The sequence below is a fragment of the Equus quagga genome, chromosome 7 (genome assembly GCF_021613505.1).
Source record: "Equus quagga isolate Etosha38 chromosome 7, UCLA_HA_Equagga_1.0, whole genome shotgun sequence".
In the NCBI taxonomy this organism is placed as follows: domain Eukaryota; kingdom Metazoa; phylum Chordata; class Mammalia; order Perissodactyla; family Equidae; genus Equus; species Equus quagga.
The window spans coordinates 78,589,053-78,603,018 of NC_060273.1; the positions used below are offsets into that span (position 1 = coordinate 78,589,053).

A 13,966-nucleotide genomic window follows, 5' to 3' on the forward strand; every position below is an offset into this window, starting at 1 on the left:
GCCCTTACTCTGCACCAGGCATTGTTCTAAGCCCTTTACTCTTATTATCTCACATAATCCACATCCTTCAAATCCTTTCAGTCTCAGCCTAAATGTTATCTCCTCAGAGAAGCTTTCCCTTATCCAAGTAGACCTACCCTCTCCCTTTCCCATTATTCTCTATCGTTTCATCCTGTTTCTTTCCTTCAGGACACACATCACTATAAGTAATTAGTTACCTAATCATCTACTTGTTTACTGTTGTCTCCCAAACTAGATTATGAGCTTGGAGAACAAGGACAGTGTCCGGTTGGTTCACTATACTATACCCAGTGACCAGTATCAGGTCCTCGGTGCTTGGCACAGAGGAGCCATTCAACTGGATATTTATTGAATAAAGACATAATGAGCAAGAAACAACTTTATGAGGTCAACACTATTACTATCTCCATTATACAGATGAGGAAATTAAGGCCTAGAGAGGAAAATAGACTCATCCCATAGTTAGTGAGGTACAAAATTGGTTTGAGACCCAGCTCTGCTTGACCCCAGAACACAAGCCCTTCACCTCTACTCTGGTCTCAAACAGGGTACTGAATACAGCTCTGGCTGTGTGTGATCTTGAGTAAGTCCTTTCTCCTCCCCGGGACTGTTTCTTCTATTGAAAAATGAGAGGGTGGAGTTAGCAGTTTTCCTTATAGAGATGTTCTGTGATATATGAGATCTGTGATCTATGAAAATTAAAAGGGGGACATTACAGGGGTTAACAAGATTGGCTTGATGCCTTTAAGAAATCTGATTTTCAGTTCTTTTCTTCCTCCCATTCTTCCTTCAGTGAAGATTTGCTGATCTTTATTCTATGCCAGGCATAGTGTTGGATGGCTCTTTGGATAGCGATCTAAAGACTAATAGACATAGTCCCTGCTGTTAAGGTATCTGATCTGATGGGTCTAATGCAGACCCATTAACTGCTGCTTGAGGTGCAGTATAGGTCAGTGCCATAATAGTAATATGTACGAGAAACATGGTAACACAGATGAGGATGGATTGATTCCATCGTGTATGAGTACGGTCGTGGGGATGGAGGTGGATGTGTAGGGAGGGCTGAGGTATAATGCTGAGGTGGGCCTTGGGGAAAGAATAGTTTTCCAGATGGACAAGATGGAGATGAGGCTTCTTGGACATAAGAGACATGTGCAGAAGCACAGCAAACAGCACAATGTGCTGAGGATTGCTAGGGTAGGTGGCTGGCTCCCAGAGTAGGGAGGTGGTTAGGTAGAGGGAGCGTTTGAAGAGTCATGCTGAAGAGTTTGGACTTTACTCCTGAGTGCAGTGGCACATCCAGATCATATTTAAATTTTATTTTTAGAACGATCACTCTCGCAGTGGTAAGACTGGAGGAGGGTGATGAGGCGAAAGGTGTGGAGACCAGTTAGGAGGCTTTGCAGTAGCCCAGGTGAGAGATGATGAGCACCTGGACCTAAGGTATTCACAGCAGAGCCGGAGAGGAGCTAGATAAATTGGAGCTGTTTTAAAAGGTAGAGCCAAAGGACTTGGTGACTGATCAGATGAGGAAGAATAAGATGATACTAAGGGATTTATTGGAATGGATTGGTGGCTGAGTATAAAATGCTGCCATTAATAATTACAGGGAATTTGGAGAGAGGTGGGAGAAATAATGCTGTTGGCTTTGGATATGTTAAGTTTGAGGTCTGGCTCGCTCCTTCCTTTCCAGAATAGCTGTCCTATCCTAAATCAGACATTCTTGGGCCAGTTTCCTGCCAGGCCCAGTCAGGGATAAAATTCTCCAAGACCTCAGTGGAATGCCTGAGCATTCCCTCAAGGATACAAACTGGGTATTGAAAACTCGCCGGCTGGATCCTTACTGATAGGAGAAGAAGGGACTGAACTTGCTTTTCAAAATCAGACGCTGGCTCCACTGCCAAACTCTCCTGCCTCTTGACTTTAAAAAAGAAACCATTTCCTATGGAGAAGCCTCTGGCCCTGACAGGCTCTGGATCTCAGGTTGGCTCTCAAGTAGCCCTCACATCCCTCAGGGAGCGCCTTTTTTAAAAATGAGGTTGTATGTATAGCGTACAGCGTGGTCCCGCCTGGCGGCTGCAGAAAACCCAGAGTCTTGGGGACTGCCAACCACCACCCCTGGTTAGGTGTCCTTAACGCCCAGACAAGACTCCATGTGGCCCCAACTCTTTCTAAAATGACGGGGCTGGGATCCTCCCCGACCTCAATTCGAATCGCCAGTGCTCACCAGGTGGTGGCAGGGACGAGCACGTGGGCTCGATTAGTGGCTGGCCTCTAGGGTCCTCTCAGGGAAGGGGACAATCCAGGAGGTAGGAGGCTAGCCCACCATCCCGGCAGTGGCAATCTCCCTGGCTGCTACAGCCGACGGCCAAAGACAAGGGCACACCCTTTGTCCCACTCCCACGTTCATAGGACAGTGCCAGAATCCGTTTTCTACTCCGCCCTCTCGTCACGCACTACCCCACTGTCATGCCGATAAATCCCAAGAGCAAAGGGTAGCGCGATTCCTCCCGCGCCCCTGCGGGCCCTGAAGCTGGGTACTAGAGCAGTGCAGTCCCAAGCTTCCCCTGCAGAAGCCGCGCTCCTCACTCGGTCCGGGGGTAGAGGGGGCGCGAGAGAGCAAGTGGGCGGGCGTCCCATCCTCCGCATCCTCCTCCAGGTCCAGGCGCCCGGGGTGGGAGCGCTGCGCGCCGCCGCGCTGCGCATCGCGGCCCACTTGCCGCCTGCCCCCTGCCCTGGCTGGGCCACCTCCCTGGACTGCGGGTGGAGGGCTTCGAGGCGCTAACGTTACGCTGTTTCCGGTTTTCCAGCGGGCTGTTTCCCCTCCCAAGGCGGCGGCGGCGGAGCGGCGGAGCCCCCCAAATGGCCTGGCCAGATGCGGCAGGTTTGCTGCTCAGCGCTGTCGCCGCCGCCACTGGAGAAGGCTCCGTGCAGCAGCTACAGCGACAGCAGCAGCAGCAGCAGCAGCAGCAGCAGCAGCGAGAGGAGCAGCAGCAGCAGCGAGAGCAGCAGCAGCAGGAGCAGCAGCAGCAGCATCTCCCGTCCCGCTGCGCCCCCAGAGCCGCGGCCGCCGCAACAGCCGCAGCCCCGCAGCCCCGCAGCCCGGAGAGCCGCCGCCCGCTCGCGAGCCGCAGCCGCCGGCGGCATGAGGCGCGACCCGGCCCCCGGCTTCTCCATGCTGCTCTTCGGTGTGTCGCTCGCCTGCTACTCGCCTAGCCTCAAGTCGGTGCAGGACCAGGCGTACAAGGCACCCGTGGTGGTGGAGGGCAAGGTACAGGGGCTGGCCCCAGCCGGCGGCTCCAGCTCCAACAGCACCCGCGAGCCGCCCGCCTCGGGTCGGGTGGCGCTGGTGAAGGTGCTGGACAAGTGGCCGCTCCGGAGCGGGGGGCTGCAGCGCGAGCAGGTGATCAGCGTGGGCTCCTGCGCGCCGCTTGAAAGGAACCAGCGCTACATCTTTTTCCTGGAACCCACGGAGCAGCCCTTAGTCTTTAAGACGGCCTTTGCACCCCTCGATACCAACGGCAAAAACCTCAAGAAAGAGGTGGGCAAGATCCTGTGCACTGACTGCGGTGAGTCGCCCCCTCCCTCTGCTAGAGAGAAAGGGGGGAGGGGCGAGGTAGTGGAGAATGGGGGTGGGGCGGGGAGGTGCTGCAGGTGCCCAGGCCTGGCAGCGCCCGGCCGCTGGGGGGGCGGGGGGGGGGGGGGGCGCCCCTGGGCAGGCGCCTGGCACAGCTGTGTGAGGGGGTCGGGGTTGGGGAGAAGGAGGATCAGCATCAAAGTGTGCCAGGGGTGGGGGGCGGCGGGAGGCGCCAGCTTGTGCCAGCAGGGATCTGCGGCTGATGTATGGCATGTGGGGCTGGAAGGCTGCCATCATAGCCCAGTAGCGGCAGGAAAAACGAAGAGGTCCGGGTGGTGCTGGCCCGAGGCTCAGTGAGTCAGGAGTGACCCTCGGAGGCCTTGCCCGCTCTGCTCCCGCGGGCCTGCCTTGCCCAGGCTGGCAGGGTCTGCAGAAGCAGCTGGGCAGACTCCCAGGCTGTGAAGGCCTCCGCTCACAAGTTCTCCTGGGGAATAATGGCCCCCGCCTCCTCCTTCCTCTCCTGGGCTCCCAGCTATGCTCATCCAAACCGCTGGCGCAGGCAGAGTTGGACTTTTTCTGCTACTGTTTTCCGTCCTCCATGTGGCTGGGATTTTTTCTCCACGGTGATTGCCTGTCTTTGCTAAGCGGGCAGCACAGTCTTCTCTTAACCTCCGGGGCTAGCAAGCAGACACCTCTTTGGGCTGTTTCTGGGAGATCTTACTAGGTCTGTTGATTGTGATGACGATGAAATAGAGTAACTTACTTCTGCTGAATGCTGTAAGTTCAGCTCTGATATCTTACTGGCAGGACGGATTGACTGCATCTCTCATCTTCAGGACGTTGAGTGCTGCACGGGAATGCAGGTGATTAGAAACAAAACGCTGAAATCTGTAGATCTGTGCAGCTGGGAATGGAGGTCTCTCCCACGTCAAAAGTCAAAATGTCAGTTTGAGTTTTTTCTTCTTGTCCCTGAATCCGGTGCTTACTTCTCAGTAAGATATTTCAAACGAAATTGTCCCCATACTGAAGTATTTGGTTTAGCTTGTCGTGCTTATTCATATTGGGGTTTCATTTTGTTCCAACTAAGGCTGAATTTGGTGCTCATGGTGTGACTCTGAGCTGTGTAATCACTGAATTGTGTCTGATGTCCTCGACTATCACAGAAGTTGGTGTGTTTACCGGTTTACCAACTGATTCTAGGTAGTGTAGACAGGCTTTGAGTAGTGTAGACAGGCTTTGAGTAGAAAAGAATGTGTAACCGCTCATGGGAAGTTTTGCTGCCCTCATCTTTCTAGATCAATGCCTTTGATTTTTGGAAGCTTCCCTTCTCCTACCTCCCCCTGACCCCTGTCCTTCAAGAGACAAATTTTAGTTTAATGGTGGGAGTATATCTAGGCATAATGTTAAGCTGTGATCATTTTAATCAGAAGAATCCTGCAGTGTCTTAATAAGGAGGGCAAAAACTTTGTGATAACAGCAGTTTCTCTCCCTGACATCGTTCCAAGGAGTATTGTTGACTGCTCTTTAATGTTGGTTTTATGCTCTGAAATGTTTTATGGTGACAAGCTGAGACCAGTTAAGAATTTCTAATTTTTTATTCTATTACGTATTTTATCTGAGATCCCTTGGGGAGCTGTGGAACTGTATTGTGCAGAGAGAAATAGATAGTAAAAACATTGATTGAACCTTGTCCAAGGACAGCGTCTGTTTTGGTTTTCGGTGAGTTACTCCTGAATATGCACAGTACACATCGCCACATAATCCCTAGTCTGGTCCATTGAGACCCACTCTCATTGTCAGATAATCCCCTCTCCTCCTCCTCCTCTTTTTCCCCTCCCCCCCCCATCTATTATACCTTGTTTGCTTTAGTGAGCGTTTAAGAGTTTAATAGTTGAATGTGGAGATCATGAAAGATTTGGGGGTCAGAAATATAGTCTGGTTTTAGGTTCTGGTTGTCTCATATTATTAAAATAGCATGTGTAGTACAGTCCTCAAAAAGATAAATTTAGGACTGCAGTCACCGCTAAAGAGAAGGCCCTCACACATCCCACATTATCAAGGAACAGGAATGTGGATGGAAGTAAACATTTTGGAATGCAAAAATCTTTGAATTGATAGTATATAGATATGTGCCAGTGTGGGGGGCTTGATATAAGGCGTTTAGAAATGAAAGGACATCTTTGTGAGGGGGAAACTTTTGGAAGTGGTGATAATATGACAAAAGAGCATAAACTGCATTTTCTTATTTTCTACTCTGTGGCTAGAGAAAACATGCACTGGTAATGGTATATTAAATAAGGAAACAAAATCATCCTAACTAACCACAACACCTTCCTTGTGCTCAGCAGGAAATAACCAACAAATTCATTTTCTGTTCTCTATCTGTAAAGAAAGCCCTCTGGGACACAGGGTCATTGGGAACATTTTCTCCTTGGAGCAGATTTGCCCATTGCAAAATAGGGAAACTGGCACTTGGAAACTGTCATCATGGCAGTTATGTTGAGCAACTGTGGTTGAATTGTTACTTTGTTTAGCCAGTTTCAACTCTGAGTGTGTCTGAGTTCTGAGAGGTGTGGTTCTTGGGGAGATCAACTAGAAAGCTGTGTTTTGGTGGGCCAGGACTTTAGGACCATATGGAGGGATATACTTTGCTTAAAAGTTAGCATGTTCCTTAGTGACATCACTGCAGGGGTCGTACTGCACCCCTTCTAAAAGGTCCTCATAAATGGCTAATTTCAACACAACTATGGAATGTTGGCTTGAAACCTGTGAAGTCTTGCTGAAATAGCAATATCTGCCAGAGGGGCATTTTTATAGATCTAACGTGTATTATTCACCCAAAATTACTACCTCTGGTGGTAAAGAGTTGAGTAAAATCTTTGCATTTCTCCGAAGATTGCGTTTATGGAGTGTTTTCTGTGCCTTCTGTGGAAAGGAGAGGAAAAGGAGTTAGAAAGGACTCTTAGAGATTAGCAACTCTGTACAATGCCATAGAAGCATCCGGTTCTGCAAATAGTCCTGCATTTTTAATGATGGTTGCAGATATTTTGGTCTAATCACACCCTATCTTATTGCTTTCCTATATATGTGTTTTTCAACTGTTTCCTTATTGAATAGATACAGTAGATAGCATTAAAAAAAGAAAAGAAAAATCATTCTTCCTTTGGGACTTTCTGATTTGCAGCTTTCTTCCAGTGTATGGTGTACTTTAAAGATGGAAAAGGTGTATTCCTGGGGGACTTTACATTCTTTAGGATAGTTTTTAATTAATTTGGCACCCAGATTCACATCTTAGAGGAAGGCGTTTCACAAAATTCAGTACTATAGCAAAAGTGACTGCATATTTTTAAAATGCTGTTTATTTAAAGAAGCTTTTCTTCCCCAGCCAGCTGGAAACCCAGCTGTGCTGCAGCTTGAAGATGGGAAAGTGAAACTAGATTAGAAACTGACCAGTCCTAGTGGTGAGGACAAGGCTTCGTTATAGATTTAGGGGTAGAATTACCCTCCTAATGTCATTATTTCTTTCAGTGGCTGCTTTCCTCAGCAGACTTCTATTCGTGCGGGCAAGAACCATATCTTATCTTTCAGGTCTTCTTTCACCTGGTTCTTCTGCCCTCCCGTGTTTGGTACTGTGCCTGGTTTATAGAGGACTCTTGTAAGTGTCTTTTGAATGGATGAAGTCAAGTGAAGTTAAAAAAGCAAGCCTCCAGATTAATTCTAAACCAATCTTAACTCTCTGATCTGTGACACCAAGTCCTGTGCTGAAAAGCTGAGTTTGACATAGCCGTTACCTGTCGCTATGGGAACCTTTTTTCCAAAGGAGTCTTTATCAACTAGAGTACTTAACCACAATGTGCTTAATCATTGTGCTGATTAGTGTTAATGGGATTTGAGCAGTGGAGAATAAAGGTCTTGCTGAAGAAGAGGCTCCTTTTTTTTAAAGGGTAGATTACCACTCCCCCACCCCCATGTTTAAACAAAACAACTATCAGTTTGAATTAACAAATGATTTGGGAGTTAGAGAGAGTGGTATATTAACTAACTAGGTGGCTAACTTCCTCTTGGTCCCAATCCTCTTTACCATCTTTTACTATCCAGGACATTTTAATTTATTTCCTAGTTGCGAATACGCCAAGTTAGTTTTTTCTTTATAAAGTCGGATTTATGTTTTTGAATGTGTAACACATTTATCTGGCTCAAAATTCAGAAAGTGCATAAGAATATCTGGTGAAAAGCCTCCCTTGCGCCCCTGTCCTCAGCTACCCAGCTCTAAGGCAACTGTAAAAGAACATATTCTTGAAATATGTATTTCTCTGAAAGCAAAATGTTTTTCAAAGTTGTCATTTTTCTCTTAATAGATGGAGAATGTTAATTTTGCCATTTAGTCAGTTTTACAGTAGCTTCTTCCCAAGTGATACATATTCTTTTTAACCTAACCCAAGATCTTAATGAGGACCCTACCTCACAAATATAACCATAGGGTCAGGAATGTAAATATCAACTTATTTATTTATTTATTTTAATTTTTTGGGGGGAAGATTAGCCCTGAGCTAACATCTGCTGCCAATCCTCCTCTTTTTGCTGAGGAAGACTGGCCCTGAGCTAACCTCCGTGCCCATCTTCCTCCACTTTATACGTGGGACGCCTACCCCAGCATGGCCTGCCAAGCGGTGCCATGTCCGCACCCGGGATCCGAACCAGCAAACCCCAAGCCGCCGAAGCAGAATGTGCGCACTTAACTGCTGTGCCACCGGGCCGGCCCCTCAACTTATTTGTTAAATACTTTGCTGCTAAGAAGTTTTCTATGACAATGAGTTTTGTGAGTGGGTCTTACTTGGGATGCTCAAAGGAAAGATCCAGAGGTTTGTCACTGAGCTGTAGGGCTGAAGCTCTGTCCATACAGCAGATCCTGCTGTTTCACACTCTTGGTAATCTCACAGTAGCATCCATGTGGGAAATCACGTGATTCCATATATGGAAAAAGAAGACTCCACAGTGCCTGATTGCTTTGATTTTCATTTAGAAGCCAAAGACCCCAGTTGCTGATGAAGAGTTTGATTTTGACAATTTTATGTACAGCCAGTACAACTCCAGGGGGAATGAGCCGCTCAAATACTATTTTGAAGTACGTTTTAGGTAAGTGACTTGAACATAGTGTTAACATTTCAGAGGATCAGGGAATTGCCATTTGGATAAGCAGGAAAAAAGCAAATATGCAAATCTACACTAGGAAGTCTTAACCCTCTTAATCCTGTTGGCTTAGTGGCATTTGGCAATTCTGAGCATCGATTTGGAAAAGGAATGATGATGTCAATATCAATGAAGTCTCCTCCGTGCAGTCTTCAACAATCTGTTCTTGGGTCTTTCTTTTCAAGGTCTGAAGTATTCTTAGTATCATTTACATCAAAATTAAAAGAAATTTACCTCCAAATTTTGAGTTTGGATGGATGTATGTGAAATGGGGATTTTTGTCTTACTTGTTTCTAGTGAATTAACCATCCCCTCCTACCTACTTATTGGAATTTGTACATAGAAATAAGTCCAGTTTATGAATTTCAAGAGATGATATAGGGACCTCTCTAGAGAACTGGGGAAAGTAGACGAATTGACCACTGGAAGTGCTAAATTATGACCAGTTTGAAAAAATGACTATCTTATGTGAAATCTCTGTAGACTGCTTTAAAAACAACAATACACACAGATGAATCATGGTGAACTAGAGCTCCATGTAAGGCTGTAGGAACTGAAGCAACCCTGGAGGATGATTAAAAAGCATTAGGATGACATGAAAGAGGACGTGCTGTACCAGGCAAAGAGCTGGGAAGATTTCGCCGATCTGGGGTCAAAAGACAGAGATTCACACTGACTGAGATCATTTTTTGCTAATCAGCTGTGATGTTTTTGATAATTATGAAATGAGGTTAGGTTAAGGGGCCTTCTTTCTCTGGCTCGTTGCTGCTGGCAGAGTGTGGCATAGGAGCTGTGTTCTACAGTAGCATTCCCTTCCCTCTTGGTACATGCAGTGAGCTCCAAATGGCCTCTCCAGGGGCCTTCCCTGGGACAGAGTCTGTTAGCTCTTCTCCTGCCTCTGCTCTGGACCTGATTGTGCTGCTTGCCTCCTGGGGTGGGGCTAGAGGTGGTTGGACATTTCATTTACCCTTGCAGATGTTTCTAGAGTGGCAGAGGCACAGGCATCCTAGAGGGTTTCTGTATTCTACTAGCAACACAGCCCCCCAAGATGTCATATTCAGGTTACTTTTCATTCTCTTCAGAAACAGAATCCTTAATAGTTCTCTTTTTCCTTCACAGATTTCCTGCCCAGTGCTGAGGATGTTGGCTTCCTCCTCCTCTTTCCCTCCCTGATCTGTTTGTACAGACTAAGGATCTGTCTTTGTCCTTTAGGCTGGGATGTTTTACTAGGTCTTGATCTTGATATTGGTCCAACTAACAGAAGCCAAGCTGAGCTAACATTCCTCAGAACTGAATGAAAGGAAGGTCACCACATGGCTAAATACCTGGTCCAACCCATGGGGAAGTCAGGGCATCATTAGTTCGATTGTGACAGTGATGCAATTTGGCATCGCAGAGGTTGTATTACTAAAAGCGCTTTCTTTCAATCCCATCTTTTAAATGTTTGCTTCAACGAATATTTGAATATGTGCTCTGTGTAAAGAACTAGGTACTCTGGGGGAGTTGCAGCAGACACAGTCCCTGTCATCAAGGAGCTTACAATCTAGAAGTACAAAGGTGTAACAGTAATTCAATCTCGAATATGATAAATGCCATGAGATATACCAACATAGTGCTTTCGGGAGGAGGGGAAGGGTCACAAAGGAAAGATCGTATCTGGTTAGAAAATTGAAGAAAGTTTCTTGGAGAAGTAGTTTGAGATGGGATTCTAATAGCAATAGACGAGGTGGGGCTGGTTTAGGGATAGAGAGAGATGAATGGATTGATTAAATCAATTCCAAGCAGAGAGAACAGCATTCTCAGTGGCAGAGGGGCGTGTTCGTGGTATACAAAAGAACCAGCATGAAAGGGACAAATGAGCAAGGAGTCTGGAGAGGTAGATTAGGGTGATATTTTCACCCATGTTGAATGTTGGGCTGATGAGTTTATTTGTAATTATGTAAGCAGTATTTGAAGACTCAGGTTAAAAGCAACTCACTAATGTTTTGTAGTTAGCAGTGGTCTAATTTACTGCTAAGTATTTCATGTTTTCTGGATGCTATGGGTAAATGGTATTTTTGTTTAATTTTGTTTTCCAGTTATTCATTGCTAGTATATAGAAAGACAGTTCTTAAAATATTGACTTTGTATCCCATGACCTTAATAAGTACATTTATTAGTTCTAGTAATTTTTTTTGGCAAATTTCTTAGCATTTTTCCCGTGTATGTGACTGTGTTATCAGTCAAAAAAAAAAAAAAAAGACAGTTTTATTTTATTTATTTATTTATTTTGAGGAAGATTAACCCTGAGCTAACTGCTGCCAATCCTCCTCTTTTCGCTGAGGAAGACTGGCCCTGAGCTAACATCCATGCCCATCTTCCTCTACTTTATATGGGGGACGCCTACCACAGCATGGCTTGCCAAGTGGTGCCGTGTCCGCACCCGGGATCTGAACCAGCGAACCCCGGGCCACTGAAGTGGAATGTGTGCACTTAACCACTGCGCCACCGGACCAGCCTCAAAAAGACAGTTTTACTTTTTCCTTTCTAATCTGTTTGCCTTTATTTCTTTTTCTTGCTTTATTACACTAGCTAGGACTGCCAAGTACAGTATTGAATAAGAGTGGTGAGAACGAACATCCTTGTCCTAGTCATGGGGGAAAGCATTCAGACTTTCACTATTAAGTATGGTGTTAGCTGAAAGTTTTTCTTAAATGCCCTTCCTTAAAAAAAAAAAGTCTGCTGACTATAGTGTAATGACTAAGAATTTAGCTCTATAGCCAGATGGACCTGGGTTTGGAAACCATCTTCTGCATTTTCCACCTGGGTGACGTTAGGCAAGTTACGTTCTGTGTCTTAGTTTCCTATAAAATGGGGATAATGATAGCACTTAATAGGATTGTTATGAGTATTAAATGAGATAATGCATATAAAATGATTGGCACAGCACCTGCTCAATAAATGTTAATTATTAGCAAAATCTTATTAATTTAGACCAATGTGAGCAGGAAGCCTAGTAAGTGAAAATTTTGAGTTCTAGAAGTGGACTGGAAGCAGGCAAGGGGGGACATTTTCACCAACAACTATATTTTTCACCCACATGTTCCTATTTATCTCAACTTGAGAGTCACTGACCTGGGCTAGTGGAGGTGGTGATGAGAAGAATGGGTTAGATGTGTGGTCTCATTGTAGGGAAGCCCATGTGAATCCAGGGTATGAATGCTGGTCCTGTGGAGGTCCCAAGCAGGCAACAAATCTTGATGTGTCCATGGGTCTGTGTTGGTCAATTTTTTAAGAAGCCCACGGACAGATACTGCTTTTCTCTGTTTCCCAAACAGGAGGTCTAAGACATACTCCAAAGTGTCCCTTTCAAAATCTCACCATGCTTGTGGGGTCAACCAAGCGTCCAAATTCTGGAGTCATGCCAGGCCTGCTTTTTAACTTTGGCAGGTCTTATCTTATGTTATATTATTATCAGGAGGAATTGCTGAAAGTCCCTGGAAAATGGCTGAAAGCACCCTTTTTTCCCCCTAAAGAAAGCAGGTCCCTGACTCATCCTGCTTTGATTTGGGAGTTTCCAGTGTTGGGGATGGGTTCACAATGCCTCGTTCATACTCTCTTTCTTTACTGGGTTGGAATGGATCTGGTAGCCACCCGGGGTCAGAGGGGTACAGGGGTGCACATGTAACCACTGGTATTTTTGGAGTTTGTGTGGTTTTACTTTAATTTTAATTAATTAACTAAGTGACATGTAGGACCTGATGAAGGTATGAAACTTTGCTCCTTAAATGTTTGTAGGACAAAGACTCCTTGCTTTGGCTTCTTCCTCTAAATATTGATTTATTATTACCCCTCAGGTACTGTGTGGGCTGGCCATACATCCTTGACCACAAGAAGTATTCTTCGTTTTTTCTTATTCTTGGAGTTTTAGTATTTATGGCCTGTATCACTTACATGACATTTATCACTTAATGCCATGCATTGTTAATTATCTTTTGATGGGTCAACTTCTTTTCTCCTTCACCCGACTCTAAGATCTTTGGGGGCCGTAACTTAAAATATGGTTAAGTAAATATTTGATTACTGGCTATTGCCAAGTAAGAAGGGAGAAGTGAGTCCTTTTGCTTTCTCTACTGACCACTTTTGTACTGGACAAATTTCAAGATTCCTCAAATGATAGCCCAGACTAAAGGACTAGAACAATCATGGAAAGTGTCTTCAGATATTTTGATAAAGGACAGAATTTTGCTTCTCAGTTATGTTTCAGTTCAGTGTTTTTCCCCCTTGATAATTAGTTCAGAGTTTCTTCATTTTCTTGCAAGTAATTCTCTTTTCTCAAGTTTTACAATTTTCTCTAGGTGGTTTTCCTCACACATGTCAATATTTTGGCTTCTGTTTTCTTTCTGTCTTTTGGTTAGTTGGCAGTCTGCAAAAATCTCCAGTTTCACTTACCATATGAGCTTTTTGGATATTCTCCATTCTGGTCTCTCACTGGAATGTCCAAGTGAACACTGTTACTCTGGCCTGTTCATGCTTCAGGCTGAATACCTTAAAGAAGTAAGAGGTATGACCAAGTGGTCTTCTGTGGTAAGTTGAGATCATAAATTAGGAGTGGTTGTACCTTTTTGGCCAGTAGGCAGCTTGGGGGCTTCTGGAGGCCAGTACTGGTTCTTAGATCATTGTTTTTTTCTGAAAGAGTTGGAGGTGGGAACCCAATGTTTCTTCATGTCTCTTTTTTGGCATGTTCATTCTTTCACCATTTCCTTGAAATGAGGCATTTTCTGAATGTCTGCCTGGCTGAAGTATTGGGTGGGGGTTGTGGTGGAGAGGATCTCCAGAGGGAGTTCTCTTCTAGCTCAGAGGACCGCTAGTTATCACCTTGCAGAAGGCTCTGGCGCTCAGCTTCCTCGAGTCAGAGTCCATTCCACTGGTGCTTGTGGTCAAAAGCATGATCTCACTACAGTTGTTTAGGCTGGTAATGAATGCCACAGGCACTGCTCAATTGATGGCTCTCTTCTGGAGTCACTTTGCATGGCTTTAGAGAGGAGAGTTTATTTACCAGTCAGGATGGAATGGGTAGATTAAGTAGATGATCTGTCATATATCAGTCTCTGTCTCTGGGTGAGAAAAAACAGCAGGACTGCATCCGGTGCAGCTTTCCCAGCATCCTCATTAGTTGATTAGATTTCAGAGAGAAAA

At 45.4% G+C, this 13,966-nt stretch overlaps 1 protein-coding gene across 1 annotated transcript in view; it reads left to right on the forward strand.

The window, feature by feature from the left end:
* NRG2 (neuregulin 2) overlaps nucleotides 1–13,966 on the forward strand; it is a 237,864-nt gene that overhangs the window by 51,676 nt on the left and 172,222 nt on the right. The window contains exon 2 of the mRNA XM_046666162.1: nucleotides 2,832–3,590. Within this exon, the coding sequence (XP_046522118.1) occupies nucleotides 2,897–3,590 (694 nt within the window). The 5' untranslated portion in view covers nucleotides 2,832–2,896. The remainder of the gene's footprint in view (nucleotides 1–2,831; nucleotides 3,591–13,966) is intronic.